Here is a 23,072-nt window from a genome sequence, read left to right on the forward strand (position 1 = left end):
TCCGATCTGATACCCGATATAAATATCGGATCGACGCATCCCTAGTTTTTATTACATTATATACAGTTTTCTACAGATTGTTTTCTTACAGTGTATTTATATGCTTTATTTTTTATTTTTTTTTTTTTTTTTTTTTACAAATAATTGAATGACAGTAGTAAAATACAGTAATATAAAATCTAATGAAAACCAACACTGAGAATAATGAGTATTACAAAAACAAAATAAAATAATAAAAAAAGAAAGAACACATCCAGACACATTACAGTAATGAGAATTTGTGGGAAAAAATGTGTTTACTTGCAATGAAAATAAAGCAAAAAATATATTATGGTCCTAAAATTAGTGTTTTTTTCTTTAAGCAAAACATAAATTTAATATAGCTGTTAAATTCAATATATTTTAATTAATAATTTAAAAAAAGTAATTCAATATATATATATATATACATACATCATACATACATACATACAGTATATATATATATATATATTTTAGGGTGAAATGTGACCTGCACATATTTTCGTAAGATTTACCCACCAATCCTAATGATTCATGGATTGTATGTTTCAATGAAGCTTCAGAGCAATCTGTCTGTACCTGGAGATATGGGCATGTTGTACTTGTCCGAGTAGCGTCTGCGCATGGGACCGACACTGTGCAGGCTGGTGGGGGTGATAACGGAGTGGGTTTGTGAGAGCGGCGTGAGGGGGGCCGTCGGGGTGGTGGGCGTCTGGGGTAAGCTGAGGGGCGGCGAGGCCTCGGGAGCCGTCTTGGACAGGGTGATGTTAGAAACCAGGTTCAGCTGAAAAGAACAGAAAGAAAACAGGGCACAGCATTGTTAGTCACGGCTGATGCCTGCGGATGCTAATTGTTAACACACCATCCAATCAATCTTTGCACCACAGAGGAGCATTGGTGGCATGTTGGTTTGTAAATATTTGTAAACACCATGCTTTAGCTTTCCGCGTCCATCATTCTGCAAGCAAATAGCGTACATCCCCCCTGGTCGCCTCTTTGTTTGGTCTGCTGGCGTGCTCCCAGAATGCTTTGCTTGCTCTCTTTGCTCTCGGGCGGCAGTAGCAGTCTTGCTGGCTGATGGAATGAGTTTCTCACCGAGCCCTAAGAGGCTCCTAACAAGCCGCAGACAGAGAGAGGTCAACCTACACTAATTACAGCCTCAAATTGTATTGTAAGGACCCTAATTAGTGGCTACTTACAGGGGTGATACTACGATTAAACGTCACATCTGAATGACCCTCATCAGCCCGATGGTTTGGCATAAGATGGTTCTTCTGGAGAAATAGTTTCCAGAGAAACACTTTCTTCCTCCATTATCAAGTGGCACAAGGTGGGGGGCTAGTAATAATGGCTATAAGGTAAACTAATTAGCCAGCGGGTTAGTTAAGGTGCAATCTCGCTTCCAGCGGCTACGTTGAGTCGTCAGTGTCACATTTCCTCTTCTATTGGAGTGGAAAATGCGAGCCTGACCTGATGCTCCTGCTATTAATTTGTAGGAGATGAGAAAAAAGCTAATGACCCATATACATATTTCCCCTCACCAAATTGTTCTAATTGCTAATTTGCCAAAGGAGGCCTTGTTACCAAATTAAACATGACTTCGACTGCAGTCTACGATGAGGGAGGCCGTGCGACGAATGCAAGGACAAACAGAGAGGGGCAAAGAAAAAACAACGAGAGGGCACGCAGAGGTAGATTTTTCGTTATGCGTCACAATCGCCCACAGATTGGGTGAGCAAATTAATGAAATGTCAAGGCTGTCAATTGCTTTGGAGGTATCAGATGTCTAATTTTGCTCTATAATGGCGCCGCTGACAGTGCAGACGGCGACGAGGCGAGTGAAAACCAACAGACAGTGTTTAACATCTAACCCCCCGCCATGCGGATACGTCGCAGGCCACGCAATTACCACACACCCTATTAACGGTCATTACCATACAGATGCTCCGTTTGACAGACAGGTACATAATAAAGAAATTTGAGGGCTGACAGAAGCTTCATCCTTGACATGTCATTGTCTTCATGCCTATCTAACATTTTTTGCTTTTTTGTGGCTAATTGGTTTCTCTCAGTGTTATAAATTTATATTTTAAAACAGATAGTTCTGGTCCTAGATGCTGATTGGTCATTAAACAAATCCAGTTGTGCTAAAATACACCATATAGTACCAGTTATGATACCAAGCTTCTTTATAGAAAACACAGTTTTTAAAAAAATTTGAGATTATTTTTTCATTTTTTCAGTAGTTGTTTGTCATTCCCTTTACTTGCAAAAATAGGTGGGCGTAAGACAAGAGACTTGGTTTGGGCCAGAGGTTTTGGATAGTATGGACTTATTCAACCTCTGTGCACACCAGCAAGCTTTGTTATCCATATTCCTCATCCACAAACAGCGAGTAGCCTCTACAATAGCCCAGACAGGCGAGTAATGGCCCTCCTTTTGTTTTCCTGTACCATTTGGGTGCTCTCCAGTACGTCCGCAAAATGAGACTTCAGACGGAAAAGAATTAAATGGTAATTGGTGATCTAATTATACTGGCTTTGACTTGCCAAGCTGCCATGGAAAACAGAAGACAAGCTGCTAAAAAAAAGCTTAAACAACAACAACAAAAAAAATCTACAGTTTAATTATGGACAATGAAAAGGTCAGATTGCTGATGAGAACGCTTAGTGACACCTTCGTTCGTAAACTCGTGGACGCACGTGCATGGCACGCACAAACACAAACAACTGTGGCTTGAGGCAAAAGCTCTCTTAAAATGAGCTGTTGATAAATATGAATGTTACTGGGCAAGATTAATGAGCAGAATATCAGACCGCAAAAACATCTAATTTGTTTATGAGTAAAAACGTGAATTTAAAACTAAACACACATTCCAACATTAGCTAAGTAAATGACCAAATTTGCAAAATAAATGTCAAGGCTTTTAGTAAAACAATGCTGTTGAGTAAAACGTCACCAAATGGAATCTGTAAACACATTTCAACTAAGATTCTGCTAAGGTCTGCGCTACATTTTTTCGCTAATTATTTCGAAGTCATTGTAAAATTAAATAAAGGCTTCTAATAATAAAGCATACAGTACACAGTACACCTCATCAAAAAGTATTTATTTGTAAGGGTCCTCCTCTCCATTACAAGCTGCTTCCCCTCAGTCCCGTGGGGAGAGGCAGCAGGCTAACAACACTATCAGTATCTGAGACCAATTTTCATACACAAGCATCACCTTGTCAGATACCTCTGTACAAATGCTAATCCAAACAATCAGCGTGTGACAGAGGCAAAGCTCCATTGAATGAACTATTGTCACCCACCGTCCCAGGACACCGTCTCTGGGCTCCTGAGCACCACGGGGCCCCTGAGCAGTAAATAAATGATCCGCGTACTCAGCAAACTGAAGAGGAGAGAATGTGACCGATCAATGATCAATTAAAATTTTTGTAATGGTTTGTGAACACTTGTTCTCCATTGATTATAGTAAAAATTTATGAGGGATATGTTTTTAACTTTATGAACAGATACAACCTAAAACATGTTCCAACAATGTTGGAAATTCTTAAATAGGAATGTGAGAAAAGAGATGCATCCAATCTGAAAAAAAAAAACTGCACCAATTCCATATATTTCAGTGTGTAAAGTATGCAAGTATTAGAACTAACGACTAACATTTGTATTTTTCATTTAAAACTTTATTTATATAAAAACAGATTTTTTTTTTTTACATTGCTTGCACATTTTTCTTTAATAAGAAAAGCAAAAGTGAATGACAAACAACTGTGACCAGCATAACACCAACGCATGCATAGATGCACACTCTAAAAAACCACCAGAGAAAATACAGTATATCATCGAAGCACATTTGGCATACTATTTTCAACTACTATCAGTTGGTGCGCACTAAATTTAATCTCATATGCTATTTACAGACAGTATGCAAATTGGGACATGTATGCTGAGATGTCAAGAGTGCTATACTCACTGGCTGTGGGGCGGGTTTGGGCTCTGTAGACTTGACATGAAGATGAGTCATCATTGCTTGAAGACGCTCTTTGTCTTTCGCTAACTTTAATGAGAAAAACAGGAAAAAAGTCATACAAATTATAATTAAAATGAGAAAAGATTCTGACCTTTTTAACTGCATTTTAGTGTAACATTCTCTCAGTTATCAGTAAACCAAATAACCCATTGGGAAGGACATCTGACAAACATATGATTATTCTTGACATACATGTACTCAAATTGTGACCTTTACACTTGATACAGAGACACAACCCTAAGGGTTTATTAGCCACTGAAAATGAACACACAAGCTCTAGCCTTCAGTCATGGTTACTTCAGCCAAAGTGAATCTACATTAAACATTAGAGGACCTCTCTGACCTCCACACACACGGATCTAGACTGCATTGCCCCCAAAACACTGTAAGCCTAAATAGCATTGGCAGCAATGATCTCTAAGATCTACTTAGGATTATGATCATTTTGGGGGCAATGCAGGCCAGTTCTGCTCCTCTGAGCTGCTGCTACTTCTGAATCTATATGTGTGGCCCTTTCTCTTTGTTTTGGTGCAGTATCGAAGAAAAATGTAAATACTTTATTGACACCATGACATAAAGACTAATTTTATTTGTACTATCAAGCATTTGAATAGCGCATAAATGGCTAATGTCTGGACAGATGAGCATGCAGATAGAGAATGATCATTGCACTTTGATGCCTGGGGTGAATTTTTCTAGCATGAATAAAGGTGTTGTACACATTAGGAGACGAATAACATTCAGAGCTGGATTTGACCTCAACTAACCTGCATGAGCACCATAGTTCAATGTGTTAACCACTGCACAATAACTCCTGCACTTTCTAATGCTCTCTGCCTGAATCTAAGAGAGTATCCATCTCCCTTCTCCTCCTAAAACCAAAAACTTCCCATTCATTTTCCATACATCCCGATCTCTGTGATGCCATTCCCTGAGTAATGTCACGATTAATGTGTATTAACAAGCAATACAATACAATAAACAAAATGAGTCAATCAATTCACTGAAATGACTGGTAGCTCACCCACCATTGTTGGTACGCCTGGATTTTTTCACAAAGTGTTTTATTGTGGTGCCAAATAGTTAAAAGTCATAAACGACTTTAAAACCCAGTAAAATTGGAAATGTAATTATCTTGTGGAGTGAGCCCCAGGGCACTCCATATATCTTTGCCTGGCTGTCATGCGAACATAACACATTTTTAATGACTGGTTACTCACAAATGTACAAAATAATTTCATTTTTATCCCTCCCTCCTCTATCTCTGAGCTGCTACTTGAGAGCAAATGAGCGAGAGGGAGAGAGCTAGAGAGAGAGAGACAAAGCAAACTTTTGAAAAAGCCAGAAAAGGAGATGAACAAGGAGAAATGAATTGTTACCTGCAGTTCCAGCTGTTGAACTACTTGCATCTGTACCCTGCACTGCGCCGTGCTCCTGTCATCCAAGGCATGTTCATTATTCAGATGTCTACAGAGAGAGAAAGCGAGAGAGAGAGAGAAGCCTTCATTTTAGTACCATATTTTACAGCCATCTATTAAACATTTGATAAAACTTTCATGGTAAAATATTGAATTACATTATCTGCACATTCTGCAGGGCAGTCATTTATTTCTCCATATTGGAAAAGTGAAAATGGCCCGAGATACGCATATACTAAAATGATAAAAAGTAAATAAAGCCAATGTCCACACATCCACAAATATCAAATTCCCCAAACACAAATGAAGAGTGTTCTAACAAGATCTCTGCATTACCGGAAATAGAAGCGCTCTTTACACGCCTCATGCATAATTCACGAACTGCCCGTTTCCACGCAAACCTACAGAAACCAAGTTGGGCAGACAAGAAAAGCGCCTCGCCAAACTCAGGTGAAAAAACGATATTGTAAATCGGCAGACGTGCGCTCCGCAAACCCTCCCAGCTTTTTATTTTCGGTGGCTTCTGCAGTTAATCATGTCATCTAGATTAAGAGAACTCAAATGAAGCCAGGAGGAAAAAGGCAAAGGACAACAAGGAGAAAAGAGATGGAATCTGTCATAAACTTGAATTATGAATATAATTATGCATGATTATTTTATACAGCCAAGACCTTTTTTTTTCTCCCCCGCACGTTTATAACTAATCTAAATAAGTAGCTGGCCTCTGCAAAGCGGGCCAAGCTTTCCTTTTTTTTTTTTTTTTACCTCTCCTTTTTTTGTGGTGATTTATATAAAATGGAGGAGATAAGACTCACGAGTGAAGGAAATATGATTGGAGGATTTTTATCAGCTCTCGCATGAATTATGGTTTGAAAATGCTTATGCAGGGGCATTTCATTAATCATTTAATCATAATCCGTGCACGATGTTTGAACTGATTTCACAAATACCCTTTCATTTCACTACTTCATTATGCCCGCTAATGGATCCAATATATTATATATATATCATAAATTATATCGCATCTTCGCTGACCATGTAGGTCACTGTCACCAGGCAGAGGCTGGTGGAATGGAACAGTAGCGTTTTCCACGTGCTCGTCTTCCCACGTTTACTGTCTTCCGCCGCAAATCAAAGTGTCGTGCCCGGACCTGAGCAGGGGCCGAGACAAGGGGAGCCAGAACTGATGTTGATGGCCTAATAAATTCGGCGAGGTGGCGTGACATGATGGCAGCGGCGCCATTATTAAGAATAAAGACAACATACGAGCACAGCTGAAAATACGTGTGGGGAAAACACACTCAACAACACTCATGACGGAGAGCGATTTTGACTTCGGAAGTGGAGCACTCAACCTTGAAAGGGAAATGATCTAAACGTGCGTCAAAACGGACTCTGTTTTCCTTCAGAATGAGCACATAAATACCATGTGTCTTTTTGAACGTTGACACAGCGTGAACACACCTTTAAAGACATTCTGAATTGATCGTTTCGTAAAAATAACAAGGATTAGGGACGGCGAGTGTTTTAACATGGCCACGCTAAATCCACACCTTGTTTAAAACTATATTGCGTCTGTTCTGGCTTCCAACATTAATCAACTAAAAACAAGCCGCTTTTGAAGTCAGGGAAGGCTGAAGAGGGATCATGTAAACATTTCAAAACAACCACCCAATTTTCATTTGTGGAGAGATAAAATAGGTACAGGGCGTCTCGCATTTTCAATGAATGCAGCTGGACGTGACATGCTTTGGAATTCGTAGTTCGCGGCACCTCGCAAGCCCCCGCTACCTCTTTTCATCCTTTGTTACAGTGGACGTTTCTCTTTTTTCCCCGTCCTCTCCTCCGTTCCTTCTAATGACATGTAGAGTCACAGTGCATAATTAATAGGAAATGAAATATTCAAATGGCCCTTAATGCAGCCTCTCGGAAGAGTGTCTGGACAAGAGGAGCTCCGGAGAACGGCAGAATTGACGTCGGGAGAGATTATGAGCGCTGGCATGTGTCACTTTCTGGACTTCAGATGAAGGCTGTTTAAAAGCTTTCTGGCAGGATGACAGCCCCTAATGTAAATGGCCACAATAAAACAAGTTAAATAGCCATTACTTAAACAGTCAGCATTTTACATATCACTGAAGCTAGCTGTCTTTTAGCCCAGGTTTTAATGATGCTCTGGCAGGCTGACGCCCTGAAAGGTCTTTCTATTATAGGGACGGCTGGATGAACTATTGTTTATTCCCAAACACGCGCAGCTGTTTCAATAGCTAAACATCCGTCTGTTTTTCCTTATCTTCTCACATTACGTAAAAGAATTATGCTTATCTACTGATTTTATTTACTCATACTGCTTGTCTTTGATGGGTAAACACACTTTCCAGGATGGGAAATACAACACACGTGTTTGCGAAGGGTAACCGTAAGCAGAAACCAGTTCTAAGGTTAATACTGTAGAAACTGTATGCAAATCACAATGTGCAAAGTTAATTTTAGTAAAAGATAAATACCGAAACTCACACACAGGATGTCCTAGTGCTACAAGATGGCAGAACTACTGAGTTTGACCTTTCAAATACCCCAGGTCATGGATGCCCTTGACCTCTTGTAAAAGCATCCCGACCTGTTCTATAAACCTTCCTGTCCCACTGGAAAAACACATCGGTTTATCACCGCTTCCTTTATTATTTATTGGAAATGGTATCAACCAGCACGACTAGGTATGAGATGTTTTCCTTTGAAGACATAATAAATATCCGTATGGTTTAAAACAACACCGCCACACGTCATCGGTTGTTGCCTTTGGCTCGGCCTGCGGAGATCCATGTGACGTTAGTGCGCATCTCTCACCGTTCCTCGCCATGTCGCCCCAGGCGCCCGTCTTTAGCTACCCAGAAAACTCTTATCATCCAGCTAATTTACTCCCTGATTTCTGTTTATGGTTCTTCGGGCCCGTCGGGTGGAGGATGTACATGTGGGAATGTTTAGCGCATGGATGGTTAACACCTTCAGCCTGCCAGCTGAACTCTCACCCAGCCTGGCTTTTTCCAAAAGCGGCTTTGTAGAGAGTCTCCAAATGTTTTCTCAACATGTTCCAAGCAGTTTAGGGCAGACAAGAAAAGTAAACAAGATGTTGCCATGATAAAAACACTTGTGTAAACATTGCAGAGTGTACTTAAAGAAAGCACTTCTCTCTCACTCTCGAGCTCGTTTTCAGCTCTGAAATGCTAATTTCTCTTATTTCAATAAGCAAATGATGAATCATGGTTTTGGCCAATAGAAAAAAGGCAACGATGTGAACCGCAATCCAAAAACATACTGTAACAGATCCGCAGTTTAGAAACTTCAGGGCAGCAAACGTTCTTTCTAACCTCTCGGCGGACAGAGCGAATGCACTTCTTTACATTTTTCTCCACAGGTAAACACAGATTGGAGACAGATAATGTTATTATCTGCAAAAGTGTTTACACAGCCTGGACTGGATTTAAAAATGGCTTCAAATAAACTGGCAAGAGAAGCCCATGAGCTACGACCCTGAGGTGGGAAAAAAAACAAAAAAACACACACACACACACAAAACTGAAAAACTGGTCGGAGTGCAGCTGTGGTTTTCTCCTTTTTGGTCTTGGCTTGTGGGTCTTTGAGTCGAGCTTGTTTTAGTTTGAACTCGGGATAATGGAACAGTGTCATATCTTGTTTAGAGTGGGACTAATCCAGCCTGACACACACTCACTGATCTGCTGCCACACGGCACATGTTTTCATCATCTCATCACAAACACACACATCGTGGAGATTAAGTGAGACCAGGTCTTCCTCGGAGCAGGGATCAGGATGAATGCTGTGTAAACCGTGCACCTTTAGCCTGATCTTGGGTTTAGGTGTTATTTAGGGAGTGTGGAGCTGTGTGTTGGCCAGAATAGACTGGACTTTAACAGCATGGACGGGTCAGGCTTGATTCAGTTGAGTTGATACATAGTGGGCAGGTGAACAGGCACTGGTTCCAGATAAAACCAATGCAACAGTCAGAGTGCACATGCTTTAAAATCAGTGTGGTGCTTGTGTAGGTGATGGAGATTGAATTTGGTCTGCTACAGATCTCCACTATATGTCACATAAAAAAAACTCAGACTCAGACGTTTCTAAAAGCAAGGAGAGACTCAGACAGAGAGAGAGAGAGAGAGAGAGAGGGAAAGAACTAGAAGATCTCTTCTTCTTGTCTGTAAAAAGGCAGACAAGGGCAAACCCGCTGTACTCTCAGAATGTGGGCCACCGTAGATAAACATCCCCACGTGTTTGTTTTGGGACAAAGTGTCAGTAATCACCATGGGGACTGCAGTTATCGCAGGCAGCACAGAACCCTGAGGGAAACCACACCACAGAGAGCAGGCAAAGAGCAGCACACCACACACCCACGTCAAGAACCCAGCCCACACAGAGAGAGGAAAAAAAGACCAGGAAAGGGAATGAAAAAATACTGTAATGTAATGTTAGTGAAACATTTAGTAAGAAATGTGCACAGGATTTCTTTTGGAATTTTATTTGGACCGAATGCAAATTTTCTCATAGGATTCCAACATACCACACAAAAAAGATTCTAATTTGAAATTAAAAGATTAGGATCCTTAATAACACATAGTTCTTAAGAATCCCAATGGGATCAAATAGGAATCCTTTAAGAATCAAATAATATCCCACTGGATATTCCAAAATTCCTACAGGGTGTTTTGATTTGTATTGGTTCTTAGTCCCAACTGGGAATTTTATCCTGCTGGTAATCTTAATAGTCTAACAGGGGAACTGTATGTTTTAGTTAGTTTTAGTCCTATATTAGAAAAAAATTAAATTAGCATCATTTGAATTTGGTTCCAAATTACAATTCCATACCCGATTCCAAAAGAGTATTTCAAAAAGGAAATCTGTAAACATTCTTTTTTTTTTTTTTTTTATTCCAGGTGTGGGTGTGGGTGAGATTCTTACTTCAGGAACGACTGAAAGTCTTCAAACACAGCTTCACATCCTGGCCATTTGCAGACGCCGTGACCATAGAGAGGGTGACTATGAGGAGAATGATCATCCAACGTTGATCTATAAGAAGAAAAGACAGATTAGTGTGATATCAAGGCTGCAAATATTTGATACACAACATATTCACGCATCACTGGGCTTTTATGAAAGAGGCTAAAGAGTAATTAATCTCTATAATACTGCTTGATGTAATATTAATGGCTTATCCACTAAAATATGACAACTAATAAAGAAACCTCCCCCTTCAGCACAAAAAACCATTGCAGCGTGTTGTTTTATTGACACAGCACTGACTCTCACATGACCACTGACTTCTACAGGAAGTGTGTGATCAGTGCAACCATGTGATCTCTGCTTTCAGCATAGTTGGAGTTGTCAGCCTATCACAGTGCATGAGCTGCCCGGTGCTGGCCAATCAATAGCCAATTATGGGTCTCCTCTGATGTGTACAGAGGAATGCTTTGATCAGGGCAGCACAAGGCTCGGAGAGACAGCACGTCCTTTAGCCCTGACCACTGAACCGTGGCCCCTGCCGTCCACCTGGAGCAACAAGTGTTTCCCACAACAGGAAGCTCCCAAATCCATCTGGCCTGCTCCCGCCAAGCGCAAACAGTAAACACACCCCACCTGTTATCAATTTATCCGCTTGCACAGGGTCGTCAACAGCTCAGTGCAGCATGCTTTCATATGAACTACACCATAGGCACAATAAAGCTTAGCAGTGAAGATCCACCTACTTTTTTTTTCCCTCAATTTCAACAGTGTGGTTTTATCCGCAGAAGGGAATGTACTGGCATTTGTTGAATTTAAAATCTAGCTGAATTAATGCGACACAAAGGTTAAGCCTATTCAAACGGCAAACTCTCAATAGCTTAAATTATCAGGATTTAAAAACACAAGAAAAACAGATTACATTTATGAAATAATATAATATTTATTAACAAACACAAATTAAATACATGCCTAAAAATAGAAAACAATTATTAAAAGTTTTATTAGACACCTTTAACAAAAAAGGCGTAAAATAGTAATTTTGTATCAATGCAAGATTGAAATAAACAGAAATAATTGATTTTGTCAGTGTAAGACAAAACATGCCAATTTCAAGACAATAATCTTGCAAAAAACTAGGAAGAAAATTAAAAACAAACATATGCATGAACATATTAAGGCAACTGTTTTCATTTTTAATAAAACATAATATGTTGAATCTACTTCCTTTTTAAGCAAGAAACATGCCATGCCACGTCTTGTTTTAATTCCAATATGACACTGGCTAAAGCTATATAAATAAGAGTTGAGTTGTGAAAAGCTTAAAGGCTTGTGATTCAGGAAACAAAGCTAATTTTGAACAATGGATGACTAAACGGTTTTAAACGACAACTCAGAGGAAGACTGACAAACACCAGGGGTTTTCTTTCTACACTGACCTCATTCATTCCGTACAAAAAACAACAAATACAAAGAGTCAAAAGCTTGTCCGTGATCTTGTCTGTGTAAACGTGGTAACTTCTACAGTTCTTTATTTAAAAATAAGATAGAGTAGTATTTAAACTTAAATTGTCGTTTAACAATCAAAGGTGCCATCTGCTTTGCATTCAAGGTTAAAAGTAAAAAGGGGCAATAAATAAATAATTTAAAAAGTCCCAGCGCATCAAAAACACCACCACATGTGCATTTATATCCTTCATCGGCTCTTACAGCAATAGCCTAAATGCTTTCCTGTGAGGCAGCGTGGCTCTGTCCTATCATCTTTCATTACATTATGGTTTAGGATCGTATTATCACGCACCGAGCACCTAAGTATCATCGTTGCCGACCTAACGAAGAAGAGAGAGGTCTGACATCTGGAGAGCTCAGACAGGAACTGAGCACTTTGTCACAACACTATTACCCTGGCTCACGTCTTCATGTGGGGAGAAAACATCAAAGACACACTCCTTCTCTAAGTCTACTGGCAAATCCCCAGACCCCCGACTCAATCCTCTACAGTATGCCCAACCAAACGTCCCCTCCCAACCCAAAATGTTTTAATTATCATTTGCAGAGTTGAAGATCAATTAAAAGCGAGGTTAAGGGGCTCGTTTAGGGGGGCAAATCTGATTATTTATCTCTTTAAAACAAATTGTCTGGGTTTAATTCCCCCGAGTGTAGCATTCCAAAAGGATTCTGGGAGGAGAATGAAGTGGGGCGACTCAAACAGGGTGACACTCTTTCCCTTCCAATTAAGAGAACTGAAAACTGCCGAAATGGAAGTCATCTTTATATTTTTTAAACCCATCCAGACGCTGAAAAATTAAAAATAAAAAAATAAAAAAAATAAAGTAAAATAAAATAAAATAAAATTAGGTATGGGCCTGTTGGGCTTTGGTCAGATAGCAGACACCTCATTTCCAATCACCTCAGAAAGGTTCATGAGTGCTTTTTGTCCCTTATCTGAGCACCGTTGGGTCGGGTGGACTGACAAGTCGAAGGCTTTTATCATATTTGGGTGTGCATGAGGTGGTTGTCTCTGTACAGGCACCAGTGGGAGCCGATGGAGGCTGCTAAAAGCAGGGGAGCATCGCGTCTAAACATGTACGAAGTGATTGAGTTTCTCTCTCCTTCCTTTAAGACGGAAGTGAAAAGACAGTGAATGATGCTGCTGGATGCACTTAAGGTTTTAGTTGCAGGCGTCGCAGCGACTGGCCAGATTTTATATGACACATGAAACGGCCTGCGCGGTGCTTAAGACCCTGGCGGTAAACCAATCTGAGAGAGCCAGGGCAGAGCAAGTCCATCAGCGCACAGCCGCCCGCCTGTTTCACGACAAGAGGGACTTGGGAAAACCACATCAATTAAAAGTTCATTAACGTTTGTGTGTAAGGGATAAGTCCACATTTAATTTCTTCCACTCATAACCTTGGATTCCACGAAACGGAGCTCCTGCAGATTAAAAATGGTAGAAATAAGTGTTACGTTTCTTGGAGGCCCCGTAGGGTGTAGTGATGGAGCACGTGTTTGCGAATAAAACTACACGGATATTAATGCTACACAGAAAATCATCAAAGCGCTAAGTTATTAGCACTGTCTCTCTAATGTGCTTTTGCATTCGAACAGTAATGATTTGGATGCATTTCCAGCACTAATTCGTCAGCTAACGAACGGATTGAAGAGAGAGGGGTGATCACCTGCTCCCTTTTTCTGACAGATCTGAGATACTCAGTCTACAAAACGCCTTCTTCATGGCATGGGTGCTAAACTACTGTTGACATCTTCTTTAATCTCTGACACAGAGCAAGAGGCAGGGAGTGGAGCAGTGAGTCTTCCAACATGTCTTTTTGAGTGTTTCAAGCCTGCTATGGCACAAAAGAGTTGTGGTGTTGTGATAGAGTACTGGTGGTTGTTTATGCACTTTGAGGAAACGAGATGATAGACTGTTACTTTCAGGGGAGAGGGAGAAAAAGAACTAGAGAAATAGAATAAGTTAGCATATGAGTGAGTGGCTCTGTTTAATAAAGCTGTGAGCTGCCTACCTAGACAGCATAATTGGGTGATTATTCAATTAGGGGAACTTTTCTGTTCTCGAGTATGATTTCAAAGCAAAAGCAAACAACAAACAATCAATCTAGTTTTAAAGAGTAGAACATTTTACTCTTGAATGACATATTTTCCCATCTTCCCCTCGAGTTTCTTTTTATCTGAAAAAAATCAAAAGTGCTTCTAAATGAAGAATCACACAACTATGCAGCAATTAAGGGAATGTTATACTGTATGCATAATTCTTCGCAGAGTGCACTGCAAAATGCTAACGTCAAAACTAACAATCAATGGTGAGTCAAGCCTCTTATGGCCTGTTTGTGTGGCACAAACGAAAGAAAGAAAGAAAGAAAAAGAAAAAGATAGAAAGTGCCTATTAGCCCCACAGCATCAGTGACATCATGGCTAGTTTAAATAACCCTTGAAATGTTGAGCAAAACTGTCGTGAACTCCATACTGCTCTTCACTGGTAGAAAAAAGCAGCTACACGTGTACGTGAACTTTCCCTTTACCTTCAGCTAGGGCTTGTTTTGCAGCACTAAACCTGTTTTCATTCGCATTGCTTTCATAATGACACGTTGGTTTTGATCATCCAAATCTGAGTCAGATGTGAAGAGAGAGAGAGACAAATAAATGAGCTCACAGTGCCTGGAGGCTTCTCACCAGCGGTTCAAAGATCAGGCCTGAACACATGAAAACAAGCAAATGTGTTATAAACGAAATTAATCTCTTCCTTAAAGACAGAGCGATGCAATGCTTCCTCCAAATAAATCTTTATGTGTCAGAGCTTTAAAGAGGCTTTACAGTATTTAGCAAGCTGTGCTGTGTTGTGCAACTGGTACATATAACTGTACTGAATCACCTGCTCTGTATGTACATTCTGTTGCACAAAATGCATTCATTCAGAATTAAAAGAAAAATTGTTCTGATGACGAATCTATCTCTCAATTTTGTTTAGGATATCATAAAAAATAGAATAAAATTGTTAAAAAACTTCACATTCCTGCCTCCATAAATAAATAAATGAAATTAATTATTAGAAAAATAAAATGCATATAATTTGGAGCGTAATTCCACTAAAATAGGCCTGTGGCCATAATAATTAAAAACTAAAGAAGAGATTTTATTTTCATTACAGTAATCTAACCGTTCTAACAGTGCCATTCTCCCAGGTGTTTAACTGGAAATCCCTGATGAACAGGACTAAGCAGACAGGCCTGGTCCTTAACGAAAATGCCAAGGTACTTAGCAGCGATAAATTAATATTCATATGCAGGAAATGCCCTGTGGGTACCTGTCCATCAATTTGGCTTCCCTTGAAGGGATTTCCACCTTCAACAGGGGCAATGATGCCTCAATGATGCCAAGAACTCGAAACATCTGAATAAAAATAATCTCACACGTGTCTCCTCTAGATTTCAGCCGTGTTTCAAACTGTGCTCAGATTTTTCAGTCAGCGACCAACAGTGAAGTGGAACTTTTCTCCAGCAATAGCTCAATGTCTGAGCAGTCTTACCCCTCTCTCTTGAGCGAGTGGCTGATGTACTGGCCGTTGGTGGATCCATGCTGGTTGTGGTTTTTGGGGGGAACAGGGCAGGGGGACGACAGGTCCAGACCCCGGTGACTGTTATTGTGCGCGCTGTTCTCCTCCTTCACATGGCTGTTTGTCACCTCCTTCCACAGCTGCTGCAGTTCGGCTGGAATCATGCCTGCCACAAACAAATTGGATAATTAAATCAATTAACAGCTAATCTGGTTCTACTCATGGCATAATTAAATAAAAAACAAGGGCTCAGTAAACAAAAGGGGGGCATTAATGATTCCACTACAGGCTGATACGAGGCGCCTGCCCTCTCGCTCTGCCATTCTCTCTCTCTTGCTCGCTCTTTTTCCCCTACGTGCTACGCGAAGCGTGTTTGTGTACAAAAATTCCCTGGCATTCACGCACATTTCATGCTTGAAGTAAATAATTAACATACAGACAAGGCATGAAATCTGAATAATCACCATTATTCCTCTGACAAGGAAGTCAGCCAGCTCTTTCTCACAAACACACAAAACAAGACCACAAAAACATCCATCTCCGTGAGAGAGAGAGAGGGAGAAAGTGAAAGAACGAACAAGCCCCCAGGGTAATACACTCGAAAGCATGTTAATGTGCAAAATGCTTAAAGTTTTGCACCGCCTCCAATTGACACAGACGACTTAAACCTCATTTAACAAGTCAAGCACACTGCGGCTCATATGTCCTTTGAAAAAAGAGAGAAGATAAGTGGGAAGAAAAATTGCTTGAAGACAAGATGTTGCCTCAATTCTGTGACAGACGCACAAACACTTGCATGCACACCCACATACGCAAAGTGTTTCATGTAGCTGACTCTACAACTCAGCGCTACCAGGATGAGAACTAGAAAGAAAGGGCTAACAATGAAATTAGCCATTGAGCGGCCACTATATTTAGAAGTGTTTAAATATTATGACATGATGCTGAATTTAACACTTTGGGATCAGTATGATTTTTTTTTTAATGTTTTTGAAAGAAGTCTCTTAGGCTCACCAGGGCTGCATTTATTTGATCCCACAAAAAAAAAACTATAAAATTGTGATATTGGGAAAACTGTTACAATTAAATCAGAACTTTTCTATTTTAATATATTTTAAATTGTAATTTATTCCTGCAATGGCAAAGCTGAATTTTCAGCATCATTACTCCAGTCTTCAGTGTCACATGATTCTTCAGAAATCATTCTAATATGCTGATTTGGTGCTCAAGAAACATGCTGAAAACAGTTGTGCTGCTTAATATTTTTGTGGAAAGCATGATACTTTTTTTTCAGGATTCTTTGATGACTTCAAAGTTCAAAACAACAGAACATATTTGAAACAGGAATCTTTTGCAACATTCCAAATGTCTTGACTGTCACTTTTGATAAATTAAATGTGCCCTTGCTGAATAAGTGTACTTTTTTTTTTTTTTAAGTGACCTCAAACTTTTGAACAGTACTGTATAATATAAAGACTTATACAAACATACATGCATTTAGACAAATCTAAAAAAGATGACTGTTGCCTTCAGCAATAGGGATTAAGAATGGAACTCTGAATGGAACACACCCACTGTGTGACTTTATAAAGTTCTTTATATGTTCTGTGAAATTAAATGGGAAGGGGCTGTTTTGGGCAGTGGGGGATCAATCGCTTAACATCACAATTAAATCGATTTTCAAAATGAGCGAAAGCAAATGGGGAGCAATTTTTGTCTTGGTTATCTTCATTCGTCTCCTTGTTTTCCCTCAACCCCCTCTCCCCTCCCCTCGCTCTCGCATTCTCTCTCCTTCATAATAATTCTCTTTACAGATACCAGAAGTGGCCTCTTTCATGCGCTCCGGCGTAATACATTTGTGCAAGAATCGCTTAGTCTTAATTCATTCCTGTTGTGGCAAAATAACGGCGCGGTGAAGATCTCAATACGATCAACAGAAAATATTTTTAATTTGATAAGCTACTAAAGATTTTAATTATGCCAGTAATGGAGAACAGTAAGCTAATGAGGCGGCTAAGACTCCAGAGAGAGAGACAAAGAGACAGAGCGAGAGAGACTAAAAACTGTGAAATGAGTCTGGTAGGACTGCCATAAATTCACACGAGATCGTTTGCATATAAAAGAGCCAGCGGAAATTATTGCAGGACGAATCAATAACCTTCCCACGTGCCACGTGGCATCTTTCGCTTCCTTGGGCTTTTTTTATGCCGTCTTGCAGTGTTTTAACGTCCTCGTGAAACTCTGATGGCGGTGTCTGAAGATATCGACTCGCTTTTTGTCTTTGCTGTTGTCATTGCGAGGGAGGGAAAACTTGTCCGTGTGGATTCAAGAAGGTCACGGCGCTGGTGATTGTTTTTGGGTTTGGACATAGAGGGGAACAATCATTTTCCCCCCACTTGGAGCACAGTGACAGTGTGCGATGTATTTTTAGCCGACGTGCTTGACAGGGTGGCCCACTCTCCCTCAATTACCCACAAGTCCAGGTGACCCCGACACCACTGTTTACTGAAACGAATCCAAGCCGGAAAGAGGAGGGGGAGCTGATGAGAGGGCTAACGGAGTGGGACGAAGCTGTCTTGTTGTGTCTGACACCCCCCATAAACCTTTTTCCTCTGCAGGTCTGTATCTCACTCGATGTCTTGGTTTCCATCCCCCGTCTCTCTCTTTCCCACAGATGTATCTCTCAAAATCGTCTGCATATATCTTTGCATGACCTCTCAACCGATCTGGCAAACGTCACGGCATTATCATTTAGTAGCGGATGATGGATGTGACGTTTCACAGATAACACACGGCATTAAAACAGTTCTTTGTCCTTAAATCCGTCTTGCAAACTCCAGATCGCTTTAACGGCCCTAAAGTCATTTTTCAGCCGCGCACCTCCTCTCATTAAAAGCCAAAGATACACACTTGCGCTTTTAAAAAATGGATGTCATTGAGACGTTTGACTGATGGCCGGCGAAGCAACTCAATTTTTACCGCAGCAGGTAGCGGCGACACCCAGACAGGGGCCCCGAACTCTCGCTTCAACCTTTTCCTGTCCTTGTACCCCGGTACCCTGGTGACCGTGTTCGAGCAAGCGGAAAGTTGATTTAAGGTTCACAACCACATTAGTTGTGGCCCATCAGCAGCCCGATAAAAAAATGCCGTCGCTGGGGCCACGGAAAGCGGCGGCCGCTTGTTTCTCAACGAGACCGCTGCCACGCCACTGGGGGCAAACTGACACTACTATTAGTTTATTTAGCAGAGATCTTCTCTCCCTCCTGTTAAAGGGGCTATGATCACTGGGGCCTTTGATATGTAGCCCTAAGGCCTAAAATATGTTCCTCCCTAATGCTACAGAAGCTATTAAACAGTGCCGCACTGTCAGCCGATCAATCACTGCCAGCGAGGCCGGACGAGGGGCCGGAGTCCCCTGATGGGTCCGCGCGCACATCACGCTTAATGCCTGGTCACATTCACTGCTTTCATATTAGTTGCAAATTTGTCTTGTCGGTGTCCTGTGGCCCTTGACTGGACAACTTAACTAATGTGCGGCGAGGGATGCGAATGAACTCCAGAACTAGAGGGATTCACAACGTGAGTGTAGGAGGGCACAGATTTAGATGAGAGCGGACTAATAGTGTGGAAGATGAGGGACAAACACACATCTGGCAGCAACGTCAAAGCAGACGACTAGGCCTCTTCTGCTTAATTCAATTCTGTTAACATTGTAAAATTGTAAAAAAGTGTAAAATTTTAAAATGAAATTCTTATAAAATTATTAAAAATCTTTCAACAAGTCAATAAAAAGACTAAAAAAGCCAAAAAAGAAGCTTTCTTGTTCCAACTATCACAAAATCCAGAGTGACTCCTGCATTGCATTCACACTCAGAATTACTATTTAGGGGATTCACTCCATATTCAAATATGGTTGTTACTCCCAAAAATTGTGTTTGTGTAAAAATTGTGTACTCCTAATGCATTGTGTACGTGGCACAAGAGAAATGGTTTAACTCTACCAAATACAACTCCTCTGTCTGCATTTCTTGAATATTCATCTGTTCTGTTTGTTTTCTCACTCTATTACTCAAACTGCTAAATCCACCATTTTTTTTTCTTACTGGACCCAGTTTATGATTTTTATCTCCTCCAACACATTGTTATAATTCATACCAGACTTCAGCTGACCCTCTCCAAAACATTAAGTCAAAAAGTCCAAAAAGTGATCCAACCGCGAATACAACGGACTAAAACACATTGTTTTGATTGAAGTCTCAGATGTCTGTGTCGTGTCAGAATGCTAGCATGCATACTTGTAAACAGTCTTTAAAAGCTAGTAGAAAATGACTGGATGTGCCTGGACACTAAATGTATAGCTGTGATGTAAAAATATTTTATTCAAACATCAAAGACAGAGGGTCTAATAAATAAGCCAATTTCAGCCCACGTCACTGGCCGGGTAATCTTCCTTAGTAGCTTGCCCAAGCGCATAATCGCCACGCACACATAAGGAGGTAACATAAGTTATCATACCAATGCTAACTACTTAGCTAACTACTGAATATTGTAGATTACATCTTGCGAATGGAAAACTGGGCTGCTGGAGCATGAAAGAATGCAGTGGAGTGTGAAAGAAAAAAAGGTCATCAATAACTTTTAACAGTGAAGCAGAAAATATGCAGGACACACACAAACACACACACACACACACACACACACACACACACACACACACACACACAAGCAAGTGTTTTAATCAGGGTATGAAATTACCCCCATGCAAGCCAAATTTGGACCCAATTTTACCAGCCACTGTGTCAGGAGACCTGTAAGACATCTCAGGCTGACATCTGACAAGAAACAGTGTTGCTTAAACACGTGCACTTGAAGAAACATACTGTATTTGATTCTATTGATGAATAAAAGAAACAAAAGTTCCAAAATAAATTCAAATGAGAGTGGCTGATTTTGTATACTTTTTTGTATTCTGTTTCCTAACACTTAACCACCAACAAAATTCAAGGATTTCTAAAACATTATGGTTACCCAATCAGGTGTATCCACTATCTTGGACTAATACTAGACAAACAGGTTCTAAACTAGGAAATAATCCACCCTTCACTGCCAAGCACACTTAATATATATGCATACAATATCTTGTGTTCTGCAGTAGAAAATCAGCATGTGTCCTGTCCTGTTTTTCACTACTGTCCTCTGATTGGGCCTTTCATGAAATGTTCCCTGTGTAACAACTGCTCTGAGATGTCATTCAGTCACTTGTTAGAGAAATAAAATTGTTCCTCGCCGAGATGGCCTCCTGTTTGACACTAGCCTGTGGCTTCGCATCGTAAAGCAACGCCTCGCCCAGCCCCAGGGCAACGTGGGTATGTGGAGTGGCTCAGCTTTCCGACTATGCCCTGATCAAACAATAACAAGATTGAAACAAACACAGTTTGTATTTGCGTGTTACCCAAGCACCCCCTCCCCAGCCTTCATATGGCCTTATCTTGTTATGGGCTTGTTTGTCTTAGCCGGAGAGAGTATAGTCAGCTTTCGAAAGAAAGAAAACAAAACTCAAAACAAAACCGGTATGAATGCAGTCTTTGTCATTCTGTTGCTGCTCCTTAAGTAAATATGACAAGGAAAATAAAGCAATACACCTCCTGGAAAAATGCCTTTTGACTCACTGACTGCTTGTGAAGTGATTAATCTTTGACTAGTTTAGTGGGTTGAGGTTAGAAAACAATGGTGCTAGTATGTTTAGGGGCTGAAGGGGAGCCAACATAAGACAATAGAGATAAAATAAAGATATACAGTATGCATATGTGATGGAAGAGTGGAAACGTAGGAGACATTTTTTGGTTCTAACATAAAGAACAACAGAAACTATAATGTAAAAAGAATATAAAGGCCTATTCTCACCAAACACAATATTTTCCCTAATTTTGCATATTTCTGTAAAATGTTCAAAAATCAACACTAAGTACAAAACATTTTTCAAAAAAATAAAATAATTTTTAAAAAAATGTATTCCTTTTCACATATGTATTCATATGTCCTTTTGATCATTAAATGCCCCACCACTACGGATGTTCATTTGAACCGTTTAACCGGCCGTAAGAATTTTGACCGATTAATACAATCAGTTAAATGGTTTAAAAAGTCATTAAATTATTTATTTTTTCAGTAATTTATCAAAATATTTAAAAAGGTTTGCTGCATGGTTAAAATACGCTACGCGTATTAAAAAAAAAGAAGAAGTGTTTTTTAGGGGAAAAAACATAAGTCGCGTATAAGTCACATTTTATTGTTTCATTCAGAAATAGGCCTAATGCCGACGCGAAATGTTTACAAACATTATAATAAACACTGTAAACATAGATAGTGTTAGTTCCCCTCACTCCACAACAAATCCTTTCAATTAACAGTATTTAGAAAAGAACAAGAATTAAAAATATAAGAAGCTATAGCAATATAAACGACAAACCAAAACAAATTCATTTAGGCTAAAACGAAACTGAAACCAACGTTGGGTCTCCACACAAAATCAAATGTTTCCGTATTCGCGATGTATTTGAATGGCAAATTATTATTTTTTATGTAGCCTACTTCACTCGCGTTCCAAAATCCACGTAAAACAAAATGTTTTGCATAACATCACGGCGGTGCGGTGATAACACTAATGGCACAGATTTTACTACATATTTTTTTTTTTTACTACATAGTTTTTTTTTTACTAACTACAGAAGAGTCAAGTTTTAAATAGGAAAAATATAGAAACTCTTTGGTCATTTATGAGCGAGATGCTAACGGTCTAATCAGATTCAATTATCTATGCTAAGCTACAGCTAAAAGTTCTACCCCAGAGTCTAATCAGATTCAATTATCTATGCTAAGCTACAGCTAAAAGTGCTACCGCCAGACCCGGAGATCGGCTGAATGGATTTGAAAATGGTAAAACTCAACTGTTTAACTCCCAATGGGAGTTGGAAAATGAGCCTATTTTCAAAAATAGTGGAGTGTTCCTTTAAGGGGTAACACATTTTCCTGCGCTGAAAAAGTTTTTTGGTCATTCAAAAACAAAACAAAGTATTCCTATAGACCTGGTCATGTGGAGTGCATTAATTTGCCCTGAAATTCCCCCCACCCATTTAGCAAAATATAATAAAGATACTAATAAAAAATAATCTATAAATAAATGAATGAATAAATATTAAATCACTATGGTTCCCAAACACAAAACCATATGTATTCCCATTTTCCCAGCAGGCAAGCAGTGTGTGAACAGAAGTGATGTTTTCTCTGAGGCTGGTGAAAATCCATGTTGTAATCATGTGATTAATTTTATTGCACTTTTCATATGAATTTTGTCAGCAATTTCTGTTGCTTGCTCTTGGTGTGAAAATCCTCTTAAGGGGAGATGGATGTGTCTGTGCTTACCCTGAGTGAGGGAGTGCAGGGGCAGAGTCTGGTTGGGCTGAATGGACAGCAGCCCTTGTCTCTGCAGGCTCAGGAGATGCTGCTGCTGCTGAA

The 23,072-nt window shown here is 40.0% G+C and overlaps 1 protein-coding gene across 2 annotated transcripts in view; it reads right to left on the reverse strand.

The window, feature by feature from the left end:
- The window catches only part of foxp1b (forkhead box P1b), a 108,055-nt gene that overhangs the window by 14,874 nt on the left and 70,109 nt on the right, over positions 1-23,072 (reverse strand). For both annotated transcript variants that reach the window (XM_016458566.1, XM_016458565.1), the window contains exons 7-12: positions 22,980-23,072; positions 15,531-15,723; positions 10,448-10,555; positions 5,436-5,523; positions 4,000-4,083; positions 601-805 (exon numbers count right to left, since the gene is read on the reverse strand). In XM_016458566.1, coding sequence (XP_016314052.1) covers positions 601-805; positions 4,000-4,083; positions 5,436-5,523; positions 10,448-10,555; positions 15,531-15,723; positions 22,980-23,072 — 771 coding nt within the window. The remainder of the gene's footprint in view (positions 1-600; positions 806-3,999; positions 4,084-5,435; positions 5,524-10,447; positions 10,556-15,530; positions 15,724-22,979) is intronic.

This window comes from Sinocyclocheilus anshuiensis, unplaced genomic scaffold, assembly GCF_001515605.1.
Source record: "Sinocyclocheilus anshuiensis isolate Anshui unplaced genomic scaffold, SAMN03320099.WGS_v1.1 scaffold615, whole genome shotgun sequence".
Lineage (NCBI taxonomy): Eukaryota > Metazoa > Chordata > Actinopteri > Cypriniformes > Cyprinidae > Sinocyclocheilus > Sinocyclocheilus anshuiensis.